We start from the raw sequence: 22461 nt of genomic DNA on the forward strand, positions 1-22461 counted from the left end.
ACTTTCTCATCTCGTTCGATTGATTCGGCTAGTCCTGAGTGAAAAAAGTTGAGTACAGCCCCCAAGGGCCCCAACATGGCTAATTAGTGCCCTTTCCCCCCGACTCAACCTGCCCTTTTACCGCCACTTCCGAGTCCATAATCCATTTCAACCCCCGGCCCGCGTTGCCCCCCATACCTTCTCCGTATTGTCTTGCCTTTTACCAGAGTTGGCTTAGCCGAGCACCAACTGACTAAGTTCATACTATCTGAGGTACCCCCAGCCTCCAGGGCCCCCAATTGTCTGAACCATTCCCATCACTTACCAAAAGGAAGCTCTACTCGAGCCACCGCCAAGATTCAGATCAAACGGTAACTGTTTGCTCCCTAATTCGACCCTGCTTATCCCTTCCCCTTTCCTAGGTTAGGTACTCATCTTTCGAGACTCGTTCCGAGGCGCAGCACGTCGGCAAAAACGGACAATCAAGTTGTCTCCCGTCTCAACTCCGGCATAAGAGACGATGGGGTTTCTGGTGACAATGCTTGCATAGCGCCGTGGCTTGGCATTACGGCATGTTCGATGGTAACCCAGGCAGGACTTGCGGATAGTCCGTATGGAGGGTATACTTGAATGCAACAAAACAGAAACAGCAAGTTAGGACACTAGAACTTGTTGATCAACGTCAAAAAGACTCAAGAAACCCTAGCTCAACTCCCGCGTTCACCCAATTCCTTCAGCCCTGCACTCGTCATTGGCTCCTCAATTAGGGAAGTTGGTTAGGGGTTCCCCCCTTCCCCCTCCCCGGGCCGTGGACCTGCAGAACATCTCAGCAGAGCCGCATCTTCTCACTCATTCGCAGCAACTTTTGGCGAACTTCTTTTTTTCGTACGGCGTACCTGTCCGCCATCACCTGCATCACCTGATGAGGGGTCCTCCGCTGCGACCCCGGCTCCGGCTTCCCTTTCATGATCACGATAGCTTATCCTTTTCCACCCTGCCCAAAAAACAAAAAAAAAACGAATAAAGATAACTCGATTCGGAAACTGGCACGGATGCACCCCCCATTCTGCTGACTTCGGCTTTGGTTGCTGCCCGCACATGGGTAAGAGGCCCGAACTTGGGCCGATTTGGGGCTTGGGCTTTTCTTTTATGACGGACGATGTTATTCACGTCTTCCGTCTTTTTGAACTGAATCACTTATTTGCGAGAGGCTCTTGTTCGATGCATCCTCTGGGTTCAGATCATCAATAGCCGGTAAAGGTTACCATAGATCATGACGGGACAATGTCGCTTGGCGGTTCGCGGTTCGCAGTCCGAAATCTGCGGTCCATTTTGGCACAGAGATTTCTTTCATTGAGTGTTCTCTCTGAAGACCGAGCTGGGTAGAGAAGAGCCGCAAGACGGACTCCTGATCCAGCTCATAGGTGACCTCTTCAGGGCCATATTGTCTCAAAAAGTCGCCTTCATGGGTCATCCACTCGGTGACAAACTCCTTTCCAACGCAAACATGGCTTGCCCGGCTCTTCGCCATGTTAGATGGGCTACTGCGCCTGTTCAAAACCCGATGACTCCTCGGGGACCACGGAACGCCCCGGCCTTTGGCCCTGAATGATACGGGAAGCCAACACGACTGGCCACATAAGCTGGGCGCTGCATCTTGAAAAGCACCACAGGGCCGAATGCTGAACCTAGAAGCTGAAGGCAGAAGCTCAGCCCAGGCTCATACAGAGCCTAGCCATGAGTCTGATTGATCACGTGTGACGACGTTGAAGTCTTGTGTCACGAAAGCTTCCCAACCTTTTTGCCCCTTACTGCCAATGCTCAGAGCTGCTTCTTCTTCTTTTCCAGAATCTTCTGGACGACCTTTGCGGTGGCCTTGACAATGAGACCGTGTTCGACGTTGTGCATGCGTTCTTCAACATCTGCCAGACTATCGCCCGAGCGAATCTCAACCTCTTCAATGAGGATCTACCATAGCCCGTCAGCAAAATGTATAAGTGGACAGGGGGAACACCTCCAGGAGTAGACGAACAGGCTCTCCACGGTCCACTGTCTCAATGACATAGTGAATCATTGCTCCGGTCCGGTTGTTCTCAAGCTTGCCGGCCTGGAAATCCTCATACGCCCTGCCAATCGCATTGGCACCATCATAACGGCCTGACGAGCAGTGTTAGTTAACAATCTTCGCATCCATCACAATTCCCCCTTTCCCCCCTTTTGCCCCCCTCTCTCCAGAGCGTCACAGAAAAGATATATAAAAACAAAAAACCTACCAGGCAGCGCCGGATGGAGATTAATAACAGGAACCCCAGCCGCCTCCAACGGCCGCAAAAACGGCGCGCTAAACACGTGCATCCACCCGGCGAGGACGATCAGGTCCGGCTTGTCCTGCAGCACGACCTCGGCCAGCGCCGCGTCGTACCGGCCGCGGCCCTCCTTGAGTTTGGCCTCGTCCTTTTCGCCCTTGGCCGTGAAGCCGCCCGAGACGAGGTTGAAGTACCGCGTCGGGATGCCCGCCTTCTCCGCACGCTGGACGGCGTAGGCGGTCTTGCGGTTCACGATGACCTTTTCGATCTTGCTTTGCGGCACGGTGCCGTCGGCGACTGCGTTGATGATGGCTTGCAGGTTCGTGCCGGAGCCGGAGCAGAGGACCACGAGGCGGCAGTGTTCGGTGGATGATGACATGGTTGGATGTTGGTGAATGTGAGTGTGAGATACTGGGTGTTAATGACTTTGCCTTGGTGAGGAGTGAGAGGAGGTGAGGTCGAGTCTTCCTTCCTTAGAGAGGTAACTCTCGAGAGATATTCTGGCTGAGACGGGTGACCTATTTGACTGTCCAAGTGAGAGTGAAAAAAAAATAAAGGCAGCAATTTCGAAGCTAGTTTCACGGAGTCCAGGGGTCACGCTTTTCCCGGCCTCTTGGATCTTGTAGATTTTTCTTCGGGGTTCAGATGTCTGTCATGGGGGTTTCTGGTGTCTCGTTACACAGAGTATTCACTTCAAAGTCTTGTGGTTGTGCCTTGCGCCAGAGGTTTAAAAAAATTCTGTGAGTGCATCTGAGGAAGGGCGGGGTAGCTTGTCATTGGCCGGGCAGTCACTCTGGGCGGGAACCAATGGTCTGAAGACGGCCCGGGAGACTGAACTTTCGGTGCTACCAGTCGCTCATCCTGGGTTTTCACTCGCTCAGGTCTGCAAATGAGCCCTAGAGGCTCACTCAACCCGTCGAGAAATGTCAAGAATACTGACGTATTCTGGGGCTCGATGTCAATTATGAGTAGCAAGTGAAGCAGTGAAACAAACAAGAGCCGCTAAGCCAGGCGGCATCCTTCAAGATGTTAGCCGCCATTCAGTGAAAGGGCAATTTGATGCTTCTTAATGGATAGTAGGAGGCTCTTATGAGTATAGGCATGGCTGAAAGGAATTATGTGACCAGAACATCGGAAAAATATGAAATTTCAATGTCGGGCTAACCTTAAGCCAAGCACAGAGCGTAATAGTTGGATCTAGCCCGAGACCGCGCCTAAGAGCTCCGGCTGGTGGATTGCCCGGCAGGATTTTAATGTTTCCACTCACATGGTATTACTTGGGCAACAAGCCATAGTGAGACGGGGTCCAAGAGCTCGTATCTCGTGATGGTACCCATCTCGTGATAAGAAGTGTTACGTGTATTGAGAAAATACCACGTTCTGTCCTCACCGCTCCATTGGACGACGAGCAATTATCCGACAACGGACATGGCCGGTCTTAACGGCAGAAGATAGAAGTTATTGTATCCGTAGTGTCCCCATCAGACACAATGTTTGCAGCGAGAGATGAGTAGCACACGTTCCTGCCTCGAAATGGCCTTGGCTCACTAATCATCCCTAGCCTGACTGTATGAGCTTGTTGTGACCTACCTCTCACCGACGGGCCTTTAGCCTGACTATGGCGAATGGCCTATCCGTAAATCAAATCCCCATATGAGGCATAAGCTCAAGTCAATAAAAATGCGTTGCGGCTTGCTCATGCACCCATGAGCGGCCATCGTCAGATCTGTGATCTCCGACCCCTGCCAACCAGAAGCGCCCGCATGCGCCATACTTGGACGCGAAAGTGCACTAGAGGCCCGGCCCCTCAACGGCGGAGAGCAGCAAGACGCCGTTTGACCGTCCATTTCCGCAGGGGAACAAACCTTCCTAAACAGGGGTCAAGTCTGGGGCGGCAAGGCAGCCGACGAGACCAAGACGGACCAAACCAACACGGGTGTCCAAGGCGACATGAACATTCCCCTTTGAGGTTCGCCCTGGCATGTATTTGGTAGCAACGCAGGATGCGCAGCAATTGACGGAGCTTTAATCCGCCGACTATTGACGAGGGTGTGCCAATGTGAGTGTAATCCATTTTCTTTGGAGTGTCTCCCTTTTTCGTGCATCGTGGTGCCGCATTATTGAAAGCTCATGAAATCGGATCGGGTCAATGACCAGTTAGTTCGCTGTCATCGGCTCGGATTGGGTCGACCTGTCTCGATCGAATCTCGGCCGTGCCATATTGAGATTGAATTATTGACGGACGGGATTGGCTAAGTTGTCATTAGGCTACTCCGGCCTGGGCGGCGGCCTACAGGCCAATGCGCGGCGGACAGTTGCAGAACGGGAACGGACGGGTTCGTTGTCCTATGTACTGCCTCGACGTCGACGGCCATGCACGTACGAGTGGATACTTGGAGGTGGGAATTGCAAGGCATCGTCGACATACTAAGCGCAAAGGTAGGTCAAGCCGTAAAATGTATCTGGCCGTGGCAGGTTATGCCAAATTCCCTACTACCTACCTATGCATAGCATGCTACTTTTGCGTCATATTCGTACATCAACTTCGATAAGGGCATTATCGGGGGGGTGGCTTTGCTCGTTACTTACATCATTCATTCTGTGGGTTCTCCCATGTACCAAAATCACCCCGGGAGGATTTCAAGATTGAATTTTGCTGGAGACGGCGTGGCTTCCCGGTCGTGCTAGTATACTATATTCGATGGAAGACTATCCTTAAGAGTCGGCGTAAATCTCTTTCGGCTGCCATCTTGCAAGTTTTTTTTTTCTGGCACGGCAAGTGAATCCAACGAATGAGCTGGAACTATGAGTTGTCGATACGAGGTAACTGGGTACGTGTGCGGAAAATAGAAGCAGGAAAAAAGTGATTGACGTTCACAACAAGTCCGCAACCCTGCAGGTAGGTGGAGAGGTGTGAGATGGTCCGTTCCAGGTTGAAGACCCTCATCAGCGGCCTTCCAAGTTCCAATTGACTCTTCAGTCTCGATTCTCGAGGTAGAGTGCCGTAAATCTTTACTCGGCCAAAGGAACCGCGTCACTGTCAGACCTTCCATGTCACTGTAGGTTTGTTCGGGAAGTGGAGGGGGAAAGAGGGAAACAGAGGGACAGGCCGACGGGACGTCCCTTCGTCCCATCTCACAATTCCTGTGTTTCGTTCCTTCCTGCTTCTCCAGAAAGCACGCCACTTCAATTGATAAACTGCGGATACCAATAAGGGAAGGCACCTTACCCGACTTAAGGCACGCAGCCATGAGAGGGTTACAAAAGCATCAACGTGTGAAGCGCCGTGAGCGCCTCCTAACTCGAAAGATACGCTTTCAGTCTCCCTATCAGACGCGTTTTTGCCAAATAATAGCCCAGATGGCAGCAGTTGTGATATACAGGCAAAGTGATGGGCAGAGTCTTGGTGCCTGAAAGAACCACTATTCAAGCTTCCAGGACAGTCTGCCTTCAATGCTTGAGGAGACCCTCTGGGGCTACGAGAGTAGCGTCACGCTAACGCCCCATCTCGGGCCTGTTCTTGCATCTTCCTCTCATTCGTGTTTAATCTCTAATGCCAAGGTATTATTAAGGCCAGAGCACCAGGTATATCCTGTCCGGCGGCTCTTTTCAAGTGTTCGTCCTTGCGAATTATGGGTCAAAGTCGTGATCGGAACAAAAGTACCGGTAGATGGCGACATAGGTATCCGTACTGACAGCGGCGATATGAGTTGAAATAAAGATTCGGGAGAGCTTCTCTCAAGAGTCCCCGTCTTGCTCTTGTCCTGGTCAATACTGTTTTGCGTGATTGCGGGATGAAGTTTGTCCTGTAAGCAGCCGGGGCGTACGGAAGAGCAACGGAGGTCCAAGCAAGGTACCTTGCAGCGGCAGCCCATGCTTGCCATACTTACGTTATCTAACTAAGGTACATACATAGGTACCTTCGTCAGGTGCCAACCTCCAGGTCGGCAGGTCTAGGGAGCCTCCAGCATTCCGCACCGGTCAATTTTCCCTTCCAGGTTCTGCCCCTCGCCTCCATTCACGCCCCCTCCCACATCGCAATTGACGACCTCGATTCTTCAATTCAGCGAATCGGTACACGATTCGCCTCCCACAGGCTCTGCCAGACTGTCAGCATCTTCTCATAACTCGTCTAAGTCTGCAAGACGCAACATGTGGCTGCCGATGGAACTGCGTCCCATATCCACACCTGCGTCAAACGGTCGTCTCCTGTTTCCCTCCATGCAATCAGAGAGAGAGAGAGAGAGAGAGAGAGAGAGAGAGAGAGAGAGAGTCGAGTGCATCACAGACAGTCGCTCTCGAGAAGACATCGGGGAAAATCAAGCAAGTCTATGAATGCCTCGTCCTAGTCTTGTCTCCATCGCCTATCTGTCCCGACAACATGCTTTTCGGTCTGGGCATTCTTGGACGACGCTCTAGAGCCTCCAGGAATTAGAAAGTCAGAGGTCGTACGTACGGAGTACGTATTCGTACATGCACGGGACAGACATTTGCTTTACCCTGCCAACCACCCGTCGTGAACTCGACACGATCCCGGCGACGGCCTGCAGGGAGCCGTCCCCTTGTGTCTTCACCAAGCCGGGGTAACTGAAAGTGCTATCGTATCAGCGTCCCAGACTACATGCCATGCCATAGGAACGGCCGAGCTTGAGTCTGATCAGGTCCATTCGTTTTGATCACGCACTCCTGGATAGAAGTCGAGTGCCTGTCATTTCGAGCCTCCATCGTCGCTTTGATTCCCGGACTGGGATCGGTCTCGGACAAATCTACGGCGGGTTTATTACCGACCAAGTCTCCTCTCCTCTTGGTAAGCTCAAATCGGCGTGGATCTGGCAGGTTGATCGAACAAGGGACCAAGCTTTGCTTCGGGAAAACGTCAAGTTGCGATGAGACAGTTACCCTCGAAACAATTCATCGTCAGCAATACTCGGGAGTGGCAGTCATCCGGCATCCGCTGACCAAAAGTCATCAGATGTCCGAACCTCGAGTCCTAGACACGCAACCAGCCATCTGTTTGCACACTCTGCAGCCACTTCTCGAAGCCCCATCCTGCCGACGGAAAAGGAATTATGAGACATGGCATGAGCCAGAAAAACGTTGTCGTTGCTGGTCGCCGTTGTAACTTGTGCCCATTAGCTCGCTAGCCAAGAAATCTCGACCTGCAGTCGTCTCCAAATTTCGATGGCGGCGGCTCCGAGTTTAATTTTAAGACCTCGAGTCGCTACCGAGGCTGCCGACAGTCTACAAAGGAGGGCCCAGCTTTCTCAGTACACCAACCAGCTCGCATGCCCTACGCAAGGCCTCCTGCTTATCCGCGCTCGTCTGTTCTTTGGTATGGCTCTCTTTGCAAAGTCAAATTCGGCCGATGGCCCCGAGAAGCACGTTCTGTCTTCGTTTTGCGGCACATCTTGCATGGCAGACCAAGTTCTGGGTGGCGTTAACTTCAAAGCTTTCCATCATTTCAGCCGATGTCGAGAACTCGCAGCCCCGGGCAACGAAAGCATGCAGGACACCTCAGCGAGAGGCTGGGCTGAGTGCCATGGTGCAGCAATTGGATGGCGGGTGCAGCTGAGGCCTGAGAGGAAGGGGTACCGCATCGGTAACGAGAACCTTGAAGGCGGACGACGCAGTGCAACATTCGAGTAGCTCATACCGCTACGCTACTCCGCATGAAGAAAGAAACAAGCCGCCCCGAGTATGACTACCGCCAAAGAGGGTGTGCGGCCAGGGGGAAATGGACGATGGACGCCACCCAACGACACTAATCCCAATGGGCGATTCCTTCAAAGGGTTCAATTCAGGATCAAGAGAGACAATGGCGAAATCCCCCGGGGCCGTGGACCATGTCGTACACTTGTACCGAGAACGAGAGAGCAAGCCATCAATTGCTGAAGGATCCAAGAAAGTAACATCGGCGGAAACGAAGGCGTCTCTCATCTCCCGTTTTACCATCCGGTCTTTTGGGTTGGGTTCACGCAGCACACGGGCTTGGACCAGAGTTCAGCAGAACGGCGGACAACGAACAAATGGACGAACGACTGCTATGCGTTCCTTAGACATAGCAGTAGAGCGATCTCCGGGCCATCCCATCGTCATCCCAAGCTGCCCATCCAATTCCATGCAGCCCAAAACCCTCAATGGCATTGGCATTCCCCCCTTCTCGTCTTTTCTCCGCACACACCCCCTTCCCCTGGATCCCTGACCCTGAACCCCTGGGGCCAGAGAATTCTAGCAGGGCGAACCAGGGAAAAACTGCAGAGCAAAGAGGCAAGGCAGCTGTGCAGGTATGCTGGCAGCGGGCCGACCAGGCTGTGAAGTCACAAGTGAAAGGAACGGGTGGTGGGCTGGCTCGACATTTTGCGTGAAGCGCTGCGTCAAGCCCACTCTTCCCAGCAACTATTGCTTGGTCTCTCCACTCTCCTAATAAAAATAGGCCCTGCAACTGGGTGTTGGAACCAGGGAAGTGCGTCGATGCGAGAGAGAAAGCAGACCAGAGTTCCAGAGCAGACCATCAGCAGGAACTGAACGACTGGCCCACCAAGGACGCAGGACGCGGGACGCGGGACACGGATGCAGAAGTGAGGAGAAGGAGCAAAGCGAAGCAGAGCAGAGGAGAGCATCGACCTTTCATATTTTCTCTCCTGGAGACCTGGACTGGCCCTGCTCACGTTCTTTCTGACATGCCCCTGTTTGGTCGACCGGGACCCTCACACTTGGCTGGCCTGCGTTAGACTTAGCCGTGCCTTTTTGGCTCTTCTCTCGCTCTCTCTCACTCCCTCTGCCTTGCCTAATTCCTTACTGATCGGATCGCCTCCTCCTTTCCACATTCCCACCCGCCCACCGTTCGCTCCAAGTCTCCAACCTCTCGTTGTCTGCTTCGCCGACCCTCGCTGCTGCTGCCATCATTTGCTGCATATCATTTCGTGTCGTGCCCATCCATCTCACGACTTGACTTTGTTCCTGTTTATTCATTCGTTCTTCATATCCTAATACCCCAGTTTCTATCCTCCCCATCGCATCGCATCGGCGAACCCCCCCCCTAGCCCGCCCGCTTGTCCATCATCTCCATCGTCTCTGGCCTTGTACAGCCCGGGTCCAGCTTTTTTGCATCTCTCTGCGTTTGGATAAAAAAAGTTTGAATGAGATCATACGGCTTCTGGTTTCACGCCCTCGCATACGCTCTATAGACTAATACTCGTCTCGTCGCCTTCTCGACTGTTCGCCGTCTCATTCTGTCTTGTTGGACAGACCCCTTGGGTAAGCCATCATCAAGCCATTCCTTTCGTCCTCCCTCATTCCTCAGCCCACCGGCCCAGGCCTATACATAGCTGCGCTCCCCCTTCGGATTCGCGACATCACGGCGCGCGAGGGCGGGAGAAGCATTGCATTGTTGTTGAGAGCCCAGGTCCATCGCTAAGGCTGCTGGCGGCTACCATTTCCGCAATACCCTCATTCCCCATCTTCCCGTCATATCGGTCCCCACGAGTGGCCACATACCTAGCTCAGTCGCATATTGGAGACACTCTTGCGGTACCTCACACACGCGCACAAGTCAACCGACGACGGATCGCAGTTGCAGCTGACATTCTGGATTCTTTCCGCTACGCAGTATCGCCTTGCTTACCGCACTTTGGCGTCACACTCCGCACCGAGTACTGACGCGAGCCACAAACAAAGCCCTCCCGAATCTCAGCTATCTGTCGTCATCCCACATCGGCTGACCCGCCTCGTATCGCTTTTTTTTTTCTGCGCTGCGGCCCCAGCCCAAGGCGAAGGACAGCCAGCCCCAAAGGATTTATCTTTACGAAGCCCGCTTCTCGAACTACTCGGCGTGTAAACGCGCAACGTTTCTGTCCCGCCGGGAAATACGAAGAGCGGTTCATCCATATGCCTAGATTCTCCGTCTCTTTCGGCAGGCGGCGATCGACCGTCAACTCGGAAGAGTTCCATGATGAGCCGGTAGAGACAACGACCAAGGAAAGGCCGACCTCCTTCCGTGTTTTAGAAAGGACCGAAGTTGGAATTGGAGCAGGACAAAAGTCATTTGATGGTGGTCACAGGCTTCTCAAGGCAACCACGATGGCAATTCCTCCCAAGCAATACTCGGACTTGTCTCTAGAGGACAACAACATGTTTGCAGATGTGAAGAACAACCGGTATGTGTGCACCCGTCCATTTTCCTTGAATCACATTTCCATTTCAGTACACATTCTTGGCCCTGAAGGGCAGGAGGATGTGGGATCGAGAAAGCAAGAAAGCGAGACCTGGGAAGCAAGCAGAAAAAAGAGGGTTGGCATGCATTCCACAGCGGCATGTCTCGGACTCAGCGGCGGATTGTTGCCCTGCTAGTGGTCTTTTTTTTTTCTTGCTGTCTCGATTTCCCTCCCCTGTCTGCAATTCATTTCAGGGCCATGGCAAGGATTGTGTCTAACGTCGACTGACTCAGCTTAAGGGGAAGTGGGTCATCTAATACCACCAAAACAACCTCGACAGATACTTCTTCGCGCCACAGCAACGTCTCAACCACACCGTCTTCGGCTGACCTCGGCCACCAAGGGGCTCAGGAAGAATGGAAACCCTCGATTAGAAAATCACAGACCGAAGTCCCAGCTCCCAAGCACAGCTCTGGTGGGTTCCTTAGCAAAGCCGGCAGAACCTTTTCCTTTGGCGGTCAAAAGAAGAATCAAGTTCCCGTCGACGATCATCCTTTACCTCCTCCGCCCTTGCCTCCCCAGGCGTCGCTGGAGGACGACCATAATACCCGCAGACCGAGAGGTTTGACAGACTCTACCGACAGAACCGCCACGCCCCCCAAGCTCAGCGAGGAGGACTTTGCCCTCGACTTTGGCAGTAATTTTGGTAACATGTTCAAAGGGTCCGGTTTCGACAAAAGAGCTAGCCAAATGACGCTTCCCGGCAACGACAAGTCCAACATGGGACCTCGTTCCCTCACAACCAACCGAGTCAACCAACCTCAGCCGTCGCCCATCAAGATCGACAAGTCCATCAAAGTCGAGGCCTCGCCTTATTCATGGAGCAGCCAACACTCTAATGATAATCTGCTGCACTCCGGCTCCAACTCTCCCCCGGCCACTGCACCACCACCAGTGCCCCGGCACGGCTCACCACTAGCCTTCCGCAACAATGTGCCATCCGACATCATTGAAGACGAAGATGCGAACTTGCTGAAGGATTCGGTGGCAGCTAGTCGATTTCTTGGCAATTCCGGTCAGCCTAGCAACCCGTCTCCACCCGGGAGATTCCGCAGAAATGAAGATGCATTCTCGACAGCGTGGGATGCAACGGACAGCAAGAAGGAGGAGGAGAACATGTTCGATAACAGCAGAGCACAACCGCCGAAGCCACCCGCGAACTCGCAACGCTACACATCCAACAACAATCACAGCCCGCCCCGAAACAAAGTTATGACTCCCGCCGAGTTCGAGAAGTACCGTCGAGACAAGGAACGCGATGACAACACGAGCGAAACGGTCAAGGCATCCGACGACAACCGCGATGACGATGAGGATCAGTATGATGACGACGAGGATGACATTGAAAAGGCGAAGCTGGCAGCCAAGCAAAGGAAGAAGCAGGAGGCTCACATGGCCGTCTACCGACAGCAGATGATGAAGGTGACGGGCGAGAACCCAATGGCCGGCCCTTCCGGCCATGCCACCCGACCAAACCTATCGGTGTCGCTCAGCACCCCCAACCTCGGAAACCTGACCGTCCCCGCGGGTCCACTTACAGGCAGGTCAGAAGGGTCCGAAGGAGAGGAGGACGAAGAAGTGCCGCTTGCTATTTTGGCTGCACACGGATTTCCAAACAAGAACAAGCCGCCTGCTCGACTCCTGAACATGGCTTCGAACCCTGATTTGCGTGCATCCACTCAGAACCAGCCCCAGCCTGCGAGACCGGGGTCAAGCATGGGCGAGGGAACAGGGCCGAGAGGAACAAGCGGTGGTCACCTTCCCGCCTTTGCGAGGAAGCTCCCGCAAGACCCGTTCTTGGGTGCTGGTCTCATCAATGGACCTCCACGCGAGTCTCTTACATTTGGTGGAGGCTCTCCCGCACCCGGTGCACAGCAGCCAGCCGTCGTGGGCGGCCTTGTCGGTGTCATTGCCGGCGAAGAACGAGCCCGGGCTATGCGCAGAGGTAGCCCCAACGTTGAGGCTAACGTCGATCCCTTCACGGGCGCACCGGTTGGCCCTGGCAACGGAGTTCCGGCCTCCATGGTATACAGCAACATGAATGGAATGAACGGCGGAATGGGTGGTATGGGAGGCATGCCGCAGATGCAACAGATGCAACAGATGCAGCAAATGCAACAAATGCAGCAGATGCAGGGAATGCCCGGAATGCCCGGAATGCCTCAGATGCCTCAAATGCCCCAGATGATGCTTACACCAGGAGACCAGGCACAGATTCAAATGACCCAGCAGATGCAGCAGTTTATGCAGATGCAGATGCAGTTCATGCAGATGATGGCGACTCCGGGTGGCCAAAACATGAACGCCATGAACGGAATGAATGGCATGCAAAGACCGATGAGCCATGTTGGAACACCCTCGGTCCACGACAGTCAGCGCCAATCCTACTTCGGAGATTCCATGCTGGAGCCCCCCCGACTCGATCCCCGAACGAGAACGATGAGCATGGTGCAGCCTAGCTCCTCTTCATGGATTCAACCTCCTGGAGGAGGGTTTGCTCCATCCATTCACGGAGGCATGGGTGGTGGTGGGTACGCACCCAGTATTCACGCCCAAGGTGCCGGGTATGCTCCCTCGATCGCACCCTCGGAACGCAGCAACGTCGGCTTACCAGGCCGTTACAGACCCGTAACGCAAGCGCCCCAATTGGACTCTGGCCGTCGCATGTCAGTCATGTCGGGAGCCATGGGATGGGACCAGCCTCCCAAGGTCGTTCAGCAGCAGGAGAACAAGTTGCCCGACAAATCCAACAGCAACTCAGACGATGACGATGAGGAAGGCTGGGCCGCGATGAAGGCCAAGAAGGAGAAGAAGAGGGGACTGTGGAGGACGAAGAAGAGCATCGGCAGTGAAATTGGAGCACTAATCTCATGAGGGTACACAAAATGACGATGCCACATGGAAAAAAGGGGGATGAGAGAAGAGATGGGATATCGGAACACGACAAAAAAAAAAGACTGGACATATTACCAAAAAAGGAACACAGACACATCACGCAACTCATTTACGGCGTGTTTGGGTTCTCTTTTTGATCTAGGGTTTGGTGTAGGGTATTTATTCGGCGCACCCTCATCAAGTGTACATTCTGGGAGAAATCTGTTTGCCGGGCGTCGCTGCGGGAGTGAAAGAGCAAGATGAAAGGACTTGGTTATTGTTTACAAAGTCATGATAGACAGCTCTTGGTGCCATAATCAACTAATGTTGGAGAAAAAAAACTTGAAGATGAGCCCTTTTTTGCCATGACCTCACTTGCGCTATGTTTGTTGTTCAACCTACCTTACTCGGGAGCATCAAATTTGTTTGCTTGATCATTGGCCCCAAGTCCTAGTAGATGGTGATGTGTTTCCAAATGGCAAGTAAATTTCAACGGGTCGGTCTCTATCCACGACAGACCCTTGGTATGATTTGTCTCCTTTCTCTTCTGTTCTCCCTTTTTGGGATTCTTTTACTTTTTTTTTTCCCGGTAAACGTCTAAAACATAAAGAGTTTCCCCTGCCAATCCATTTCAACTCGAAGGTACAGTTGTGTCAAACGGGGGAGGGGGGTCCTCATCCTTTCCCCTCCATCTTTACTCCATCTTGCCCGCGGCCCACGCCTTGCGCTTGACGCCGAGCTCGACGGCAGCCAGGCCCCAGTCCTCGCCGTGGTTGTGACCGCCGGCCGTGAGCCCGGCGCGGGCCTGGGCCTGCTCGTCGCTGAGGACGGTCAGGACGCCAAAGATGACGGGAACGCCCATGTCGAGGCCGACGCGCATGAGGCCTTGGGAGACGGCGTCGGCAATGTACTCAAAGTGCATCGTCTCGCCCTTGATGAGGACGCCGACAGCGATGATGGCGTCAAAAGGCTGGCCGCTGGCGGTCTCGGTGGGGAGGGAGGTCAGGTCCGTGGTGGAGGCGCCTAGGAGGTCGCCGGCGGAGGTGCCGGTGCCGGATTGTGCGGATTGGACTTGGGAGGCTTGGTAGAGTCTGTGGGTTTGGGCGTTGTCATTGTCAGACAAGGGTAACTTCTGGACTGGATTGCGAAAGCGGAAGTTCCGAAGCGAAGGGCGGCCAGTCTTGCTTGTACGGCCGCTTTACTGTTGACTCACCTCTGGACGGAGATGGGGAGCTCCCAAGCTCCCGGGACGGACTGGACGACGATGCTGGACTCCTTCACGCCGCAGGCGAGGAGCTTCTCCTTGGCGCCCTTGACGAGGGGTTCGATGATGGACGAGTTCCAGCGGGCGTGGACAATACCGATGCGCAGGGCGCTGCCGTCGTGCTGTTGCGGGGTAGGTCCCTTGATGTCGGACATTTTGAGATGAGTGGGTGGTGGTGATGGTTTGGGAAGAGGAGGGGTATCAAGACGTTTGTGTTCGTGGTCGCGACAGGTGGGCAGCTCTGTTAGATAGTTTTGGCGGGGTGGTTTGAAGATGGCAAGTGGTGGGATGGACAGCAATGCTTCTTGGGAGCTGGGAAGAGCTACGTAAGGTGCGGGTTTTGGCTTAGGAATCGCTTAGCATGACTTGTGTTTGTATTACGGGATGCTAGTGGCACTGGTAGCAAGGCGGGCGGGCGGGCTCCCAGGAACGAGGACCTTGCGATGCGGGGCAGAGCGGTTTGAGGTGCTTGCGTGCCTTGCACCTGCGAGGGGAGCTGCGGGGCTCGGCGCCCTGGGAATTGGCTGCAGGAAACAGCACTTTACCTTAGCTTTGGCGTGGGCGGATTGATCTTGTTGGAACTGTCGACTGGGACCAGCTGGCAAACAAGACGTTGTCGTCTTGGACGGGAAGGGACGACTTACACACCTCCTTCCTGTGCTTGCTGCTGGGTACGTCCAGTCTCTTCTTGCCTTTCTCTCAAGTCCAAATCCGACGGATTCTTCTTCCCTCCGTAACACCATCATCTCATCTTCACCGTCTTCCTTGCCGCTGTCATCACGTCGTCGTGTGAATATTGTCCCTCGTTATTTGATAATATCTTCTCCCTTTCGGGGCATCTGCTCTTGCCTTACACGTTTGCGACGATCCCTTTCAATCCTGTATTCTGCAGGATGTCAATATCTCAGCTACCTCAGGCTACTGTTCGTCAGCTTGGCTCCTCTGTCGTCATTCCATCTCCCGTGTCACTTGTCAAGGAACTCGTAGACAATGCTATTGACGCCAATGCAAATAATGTCGAGATCAGGATCTCCGCAAACGCAATAGACAAGATTCAGGTCAGAGACAACGGCCACGGCATCAGCTCGGAAGACTACATGCTCTTGGACGCCGTTCCCATACCAGTAAGCTCCGGACTTTCGAAGAACTTCAAAGCAAGGGAGGTCAGACACTTGGTTTCCGCGGCGATGCCTTGGCGAGCGTAAATGCCGTCTCGAAGCTTACCATCACGACGAGAACGAGCAGTGATCCAGTGGCGGTTTCGCTGGTACTCAACCCCAGAGGCGGCGGTTTTACGAATAAGAAGCATGTTTCGGGCTCCGTCGGGACGACTGTCGACGTCTCGGACTTGTTTGCCAACATTCCGGTTCGCAGGCAACGAATTCTGAAGGAAAGCAAGAAAACATACGCGCAGATCAAGGACCTTCTACAGGTCTACGCACTCACTCGACCTCACATTAGGCTCTCCTTGAAAGTCACTAAAAATGACAAACTCTCATGGTCATATGCTCCAAGCAAAGATAGTGGCGTCCGAGAGGCAGTTCTCCAAGTCCTTGGGTCGGAACTGGTCTCGCAATGCGTCTAGAAGACGTTCAGTGGAACCACTCCTGCGATCTCGGCAACGAGACCGGGAAGACCAGACACACCAGCATCTATCATGAGACTCGAGGCCTTCCTCCCGAGAGCCGATGCCGATCTCTTGAAGGTGTCTGGCAAAGGCTACTTCGTCTCCGTTGACTCGAGACCTATGGCCACCACAAGAGGCACGATGAAGAAGCTTGTCGATATTTACAAACACCACATACGCGGCTGTGTCGCTCTTGACAGTTCTTCAAAGCCCGTTTCCAAGCCTTTCATACGCTTGAATGTTGAATGCATTCTCGGAAGCTACGATCCCAACGTAACCACGGCCAAAGACGAGGTCATCTTTGCAAACGAGCCAAATTTACTGGCCCTGTTCGAAGACATGTGCAAGGATATATACCAACCAACCGAGCCCGACATATCGGCTGAAGTTGACACGGAAAGGCTCCAAGGTGCGAACGAGCGAGCTAGACGCCAAAGTCCGGATCTTCTTCCAGATGACGACGAAGAGGATTACGACATCTTGCAAGAATTGGTCTCAGTCAACGGAGAGAGTCAGGAAAGAGTACTGACCGGCCTGGTTTCTCCTGAAAGTGGACAGCAGCTGCCAGAACCCTCCGACAGAGAGCATTTACACGGTCGTGAAAGTGCACCTGACGCGATGGAAGATCTGATTCATTCCGCTTCTGTGAATCACAACTCAAGAGATGCTGACTACGGTATTGTCGTAGACAGGTCGTGCCTCTCAAACTCAGGGCAAGCGCGAATCACCCGACAGCCCGAGGAAGACACTCAGGAGCCAGTGCTCACCCAATCTCTCCTTCGGACCGTTTGGGAAGTGAACATGGCTAGAGATGATACTGCCAGTCCTGAGGGCCAAACGCAGCCGGTCCTTCTAGGGCCACCTAACACGGGTATATATGAGTTCATCCAGTCACAAACGGAAGAGCAGATACAAAGAGAGGAACCAAACCCGTGGTCTTTGGCCAGAAAGGCAGCAGCACGACATTCTACTCGCCATGAAGACATACATGGCCATCGACACTCAGATGAGCATAGTGACAACAACCTGGGCGACACAACTTCTCGCCAGCAAACCCATGTCCCCAGGATAGCTGAGATTATGCAGGAAGCCGATGAAGTGACCAGCCGGAAGATCGAAGACCGAAGATTGTCCCATCAGCAAAAATCTCTACCCTATTGGGTACCTGCAGCAGCAAGGGAGGATATTTACGACCCAGATACCTTTGAGCCACCGATATTACAACACCCAACCGCCCCACCAACTAGTTTTCAGGTTCCAAGATACCAAGAACAGCGAAGAATTCCAAGAGATGAGGATGCATTCCAAGCATCTTCTGCTGCACACGAAATTGAAGACCTGGAAATAATACCGCAGAGAGGCCCAGGTATTCGCCAACGCATCTGTGCCAAGACGCCGTATCCCTTTGCGAATCTTGACGACAGTAGTGTGCTTGGCACGCCTCCCTCGTCTTCCAGTCCATTGCGAAAGCCATTCCGGGTACCTGCCCGCATTGAACAAGGTGGAAACCGTCATGAACGACAGGCAGCGCCGAGGGCTACCCAGGCCGCTCGGAGAATTGAGCCTCGTAGGGCAGACGGACTGAGACAAAGCAAGCTTGCCGTTAACACACGAAGAGAGAGACAACATCCGGAGCTGGAGGATACGTCGGATTATTGCTTTCCTTCAGTCGAGTCCAGAAGAGATAACCACAATGATGATTTCGAAGAGACGAGGAAGCAAAAGCATCGCTATCGGCAAACCAGCCCAGAGCCAAATGAGAAGCAGATGTTGGAGAGATTGAACGCTCTACGCCACAGAAATGAAAATGAGTATATAGAGAATGCGGAGGAAGAACGAGGTAGATCATTCTCTCGGAGGCCTACAACTACCCTGCCAGACATGTCTCCGCGAAGATATCTGAAGAAGAGGCTGGCATCTAGGTCCAGGTCGAGAACCAAGATTCACAAGAGGATGAGATCAGAGATGCTTCCATTTGAGAAGCTTTTCTCTGAGCCTTATACCCAAATACGCTCACTCACACTTGATCTACAAGATTTGCGGCAGCAGGTCACCAAAGCATCTGATTATGATCTTTATATCTCCAGAGGCACCCAGGATGTGGCGCTTCACATGGGAAAGAAGGAAATGGAGATTATCAGCAACAAGCTTCAAGAAATTGTGTGCGCCTGGGTGTACGAGGGGCACGGAGTTGAGGTGGAGCTTGAGATTGATATTGGTGCACTGTGTGATGGAGGAGACTTAGGATAATAGTGGGACAAGCTATCTTACTCGATGGTAGAGGTCATGTCGTTCGAGGGCCAGGTGTAGGTTGTGTTACAAGGCAGCTTTGCTATGAGAGAAGTTATCACTATGTGTATACAGAGCTTTTACTTGCTTCATATAGACCGCGAAAATCACATATTTACTCGTGGGACGCATATCTGCCTCACGTCTTCCTGGTTTGCTTGGCCACATCTTACTGCCAAGGGCTCCTACCATATTTCTTCCCTGAGAAGAGCTCACGTGCAGGTGTCGACCTTTAGAGTATTCGTTTCTTCCATTCCAGGCTGGTGACAAGGACCGTCCAGAGAGACGGTGGCCGACTGTTTCGAACGAGAACAGAGGCACTATTAACAGAAGTTATGGCATCGATGGATACTCAACGTCACCAAACAGGTGTATGAAATATGGCAAGCTTCCCACAACGTCACAAACTCAGTGGCCGAGTGCTTATGCAGGGAGTATGCTCTAGATTTCTGTAGAAAAGTCTGACCTAGATAGATATGGGGTTGCGAGAGTAGACAGGCATGTGTCATTATGCTACGACACAAGCTTTCGTCACTTTATAGGGGTGACATGATACACTGAACGACGGAAGAGAGGCTTCGCAAGGAAGTATACACATATACTTGATCCGCTACCTGACAACATGGTGTCATATGTCTATGGATCAAAACGAGCGTTAGCAACATCAGAATTGTAGTTCATCTCACCAGGGACACCAGGATAGCAATACTTTCCCACTCAAGGCAGACAGAAAGCAGTGAAGTTGGCCAACTCCAGTTACCTATGCCGTCCCAAGGGCACGTCACTCTATTGCGAAAGCAGCGGGGAAAATGGAAGGCTGGTTGGGAAAAAACAGGAGGGGTGTATGGGGGTGGCACCGCCGATCCGACAAGGCAACGATGATACGGTAGTCCACAAAACCCGGCCCCTTGGATGAATACACGTAACTTGGTGTATACTCCGTACAGGTTTTCCTATCAAAGCTTTGTGGGACTGAGGCTGGTTTCCCGACTTGAATATGGAGACTCGGCTGGCCTGACATGACGGTGTGTCTTGATACCATGTTCATATGCCATGATTGTTGTTTCCGTTGTGCCGCCGCGGTTTGAGGAGGGGGGTTTGCCATTCTGCTGCTATGGCGGTAAACTCCCCATTGAATACACGAGTGCCTTCCAGCCGGCTAACCCGTCCTCACAGCGGGAGACTGTGGAAACCCGGGAAGAGCCTGAGTGGTTGGGAGGATACCTACTACATGATGCAGCACAGCAACAGGTGGGGGGACTGAGAGAGACGGCATCATCGTATTCCTGCTGCGCCGGTGCCTGCTATCCTAGCACACCTTCGCTGGTGTGTATAGGTCGCAGTAGTTTGAAGCTCTTCTGCAGCAACTTTTCGGGTCCCTTTCCTGACCACACCGTTCGGGCGCAAGGTGACACAGAGCAAGTGTCTACCCATTTGACTCGGGTTGGCCCTGTGGCTTGCCCGTAACGGCGCATGTGAGGCGAACCCGGTGATGGCGCCCCACCGGGTCCGGCTTCCTGGCGTCTTTACTGTCTCACATTAGGTTCCCGCGAGGTTGGGGCTGGACTGGCATAGAAACAGTGTTAGGTGGTTGCGAAGCGGTGAGATATAGCAGACGGCTACAGGATGGAAGGTAAGACCGGCCATTTCCTAGAAGAAGCTATATGATGGGGGATAAGGTAAGCACGCGGAGTGAGGCACGGCCTCTTGAGAACCAAGAGAATGAGCTGAAGCCATGTTCCTCTAAGGTAGGTTAAGTATGGGTATCTGGGAATTCCGCACACTGCTAGTCACCCTCATATAACGGCTGAGATCCGGCCCAGGCAACACAGGTCTTCCACGACCACCTGTAAACATCTTAGCACTTCATCATGTAGACGGCCATCAAATGAGAATAAAGCTCGTAAGACTCGTGCCGTCGATGAAGGAGGCAATAGTCAGCCTCTCATTCGCGACAGACCGTGAAGCAGGCGGGCATGACTTGGACTCAATTTCGTCGTCCGGGATGGCGGCAATAACGGGGGCAAGTGGGGCTGAAGAACGTCGTTCGGACAGCGTGATGACACTCAAATCAGCGGTGCGAGATTATGCATACCATACCGGGAGAAGAGCCTCCAGGTCGCTGTCTGGAGCAAAAAAATCAAACGTTGCCGAAAATAGCTACAGCAAAAGTAAGCGAGAGATATGGAGCCTGGCTTGTGCAGAAGTTCGTATTAGGGACGCGAAGGAATCTGATTCCTATTTGTTGTCGCTGCGGGTGGTGGAGGGAAAGGCGGTATGATTGGGTTAGTTGACTGACGAGTTATCGCAGTTGACGGATGACGGGTTCTGACGAAGAGAGTCAATGTTTCACTGCCAAAGTTTGACGTACGTTTGCTTGAGATACTTACGCAAGCACGGCAAGGTTGGCAAGGTCAGTCGGGTAGGTTCCATGTGCCTAGATAATCGAGGTGTTGGCTTGTTCCCAGTTTCGAGGTGACCATTCTAGCCTTTAGACAGTGACCGAATCGGCAGCGCATTGAGTCTGAAACCTCATACTGCAATGCGATCCGAGGCGATTTTCTTTTTGAAAAGACGGCTGATGATGTTTTGAGAGCATGCACCAGTACAGATACGATGGCTGTGGCCAAGGAAGTGTTGTGCGAATGAAGTGTCGAGTTGTGCAATTGGGGGTATAGCAGCCAGATGCTATACATGGAGAACCCGTCAATCCTGATTAAATGCTGGTCCCTGCTGGCAGGTTTTCTTGCTGTGCAAACAGCAACAACATCGACAGGTATTCCTGGCCGTGAATGCTGGAGAAGTCTTCTGCTGGGATTGGAGCGTCGCACACGGTGCCGCGGGATGGACGATCCTCTGCGATGCATGTGGGCTATTTGCTCAGTGCCTTGGGAACTGAGTTTGCCGGACACATTGGGATCTCGATCTGGTGCCTTTCTTGGTTTTGCATCTCCCTCCATGGCGAATTGTGACGATGATGTTAGTATTGATGCTCATTAGATAGGTAGCACGGAGAGTCCAGCCGGGTGCCTGGCAACACATTGCACAGACGAAGAGGACTCGACAGGTACTGTATCGATCTGTGGTCTAGGTTTCGTCTGAAGTCGTAATTCTGTCCTGCCACAGTCATGTTTAGTTGATGATCCTGGCAACTTGGCCCATGCGCGACTCTCCTCATCTCCGTCCAAATTGTTTCCCGAAGGCGAACAGTGTGTCGGTAACCGGAAGGAGACGAGGATAAGGGCAGAAATTTGTCGGCCAGGCGTGCCGTGTGCCTGTCGCCGTAAGGTGGTACTGTAGCATCATACGGATACGCATAGAAAGTTGCCATTCTCGATGTAGTGAAGTTACAACAGAGGCCGCCCAAAAAAAGAGGGAAAGGCGAATTGGTGTTCTGCGTATGCTGCACGCTGCAAGCACGGGGACTGGAGATGCCCGTATGCAAGTCACAGATGCGATTGAACTGCCATCTCAGGCCTGAAGCGTGTTTGGACTGTGCGTGTCATTGTCCTTGTATTGCTCTGCCCTGCTCTTCTGCCTGCTCTGCCTCTGCATGAGCTCACTGTGTGTTGTGATGCTGGTGGGCCACTTGATAGTTAGCAGAAGTGGTTTTGGTGATTGGCGGAAGACGATGCCTTACTTAACATGCCATGATGCCAGTAATACCTACCTAGATTGCATCGAGTTTGGCGTGTTATTTCCATGTAAGACGGCTCCATTGAGTGCGCGACGGATGGCATTAGACACATCCAAGTCAGAGACAAGGTCTCACGCCAGCTGTTGGTGTTGAAATGGATCGAGGTGACCTGGCTTTGCGGAATTCCATCGGCACGTCATAGGGTGGCAGTCTTGGGTTTCAGGCCGGGCGCTAGACAAGCACTGCCATTGGGAAACCTTCTGCCCCTCGCC

The 22461-nt window shown here is 53.0% G+C and overlaps 6 protein-coding genes across 6 annotated transcripts; 4 read left to right on the plus strand and 2 right to left on the minus strand.

Moving 5' to 3' along the window:
• Nucleotides 1-1800: 1800 nt before the first annotated feature.
• On the minus strand, nt 1801-2664 carry BDZ83DRAFT_751407 (phosphoribosylglycinamide formyltransferase; the record flags this gene model as incomplete). The annotated part of the gene is made up of 3 exons (XM_060514046.1): nt 1801-1947; nt 2012-2136; nt 2253-2664. 3 exons carry the CDS (start codon nt 2662-2664, stop codon nt 1801-1803), a joined length of 684 nt encoding a protein of 227 aa, XP_060365818.1.
• A 7508-nt stretch (nt 2665-10172) lies between these two features.
• Nucleotides 10173-13372, plus strand: BDZ83DRAFT_650997 (uncharacterized protein; the record flags this gene model as incomplete). Its single annotated transcript, XM_060510417.1, has 2 exons — nt 10173-10441; nt 10798-13372. The coding sequence occupies 2 exons, from the start codon at nt 10173-10175 to the stop codon at nt 13370-13372; spliced, it is 2844 nt and encodes a 947-aa protein (XP_060365819.1).
• A 359-nt stretch (nt 13373-13731) lies between these two features.
• Nucleotides 13732-15064, minus strand: BDZ83DRAFT_618350 (6,7-dimethyl-8-ribityllumazine synthase). Its single transcript, XM_060508072.1, has 2 exons — nt 14586-15064; nt 13732-14463 (listed from the first exon to the last, which is right to left on the minus strand). Exons 1-2 carry the CDS (start codon nt 14789-14791, stop codon nt 14067-14069), a joined length of 603 nt encoding a protein of 200 aa, XP_060365820.1. The 5' UTR covers nt 14792-15064; the 3' UTR covers nt 13732-14066.
• A 465-nt stretch (nt 15065-15529) lies between these two features.
• Nucleotides 15530-16221, plus strand: BDZ83DRAFT_718934 (DNA mismatch repair protein MutL; the record flags this gene model as incomplete). Its single annotated transcript, XM_060512126.1, has 2 exons — nt 15530-15694; nt 15721-16221. 2 exons carry the CDS (start codon nt 15530-15532, stop codon nt 16219-16221), a joined length of 666 nt encoding a protein of 221 aa, XP_060365821.1.
• A 183-nt stretch (nt 16222-16404) lies between these two features.
• BDZ83DRAFT_575739 (uncharacterized protein) lies at nt 16405-18513 on the plus strand (the record flags this gene model as incomplete). The annotated part of the gene is made up of 1 exon (XM_060504845.1): nt 16405-18513. The coding sequence occupies one exon, from the start codon at nt 16405-16407 to the stop codon at nt 18511-18513; it is 2109 nt and encodes a 702-aa protein (XP_060365822.1).
• Nucleotides 18514-20169: 1656 nt separating this feature from the next.
• Nucleotides 20170-20900, plus strand: BDZ83DRAFT_282240 (uncharacterized protein). Its single transcript, XM_060502140.1, has one exon. The coding sequence runs from the start codon at nt 20441-20443 to the stop codon at nt 20831-20833; it is 393 nt and encodes a 130-aa protein (XP_060365823.1). The 5' UTR covers nt 20170-20440; the 3' UTR covers nt 20834-20900.
• The last annotated feature ends 1561 nt before the right edge of the window (nt 20901-22461 follow it).

The sequence above is a fragment of the Colletotrichum acutatum genome (assembly GCF_030867785.1).
Source record: "Colletotrichum acutatum strain CBS 112980 chromosome Unknown BDZ83scaffold_38, whole genome shotgun sequence".
NCBI lineage: Eukaryota > Fungi > Ascomycota > Sordariomycetes > Glomerellales > Glomerellaceae > Colletotrichum > Colletotrichum acutatum.

Bases quoted from the DNA above. Each gene is read 5' to 3' on its own strand.
- BDZ83DRAFT_282240 (XM_060502140.1), top strand. From the start codon at position 20,441: ATGAGAATAAAGCTCGTAAGACTCGTGCCGTCGATGAAGGAGGCAATA.
- BDZ83DRAFT_618350 (XM_060508072.1), bottom strand. From the start codon at position 14,791: ATGTCCGACATCAAGGGACCTACCCCGCAACAGCACGACGGCAGCGCC. The intron at 14,464-14,585 runs GTGAGTCAACAG...CCAAACCCACAG, and splicing joins CTCCCCATCTCCGTCCAGAG to ACTCTACCAAGCCTCCCAAG.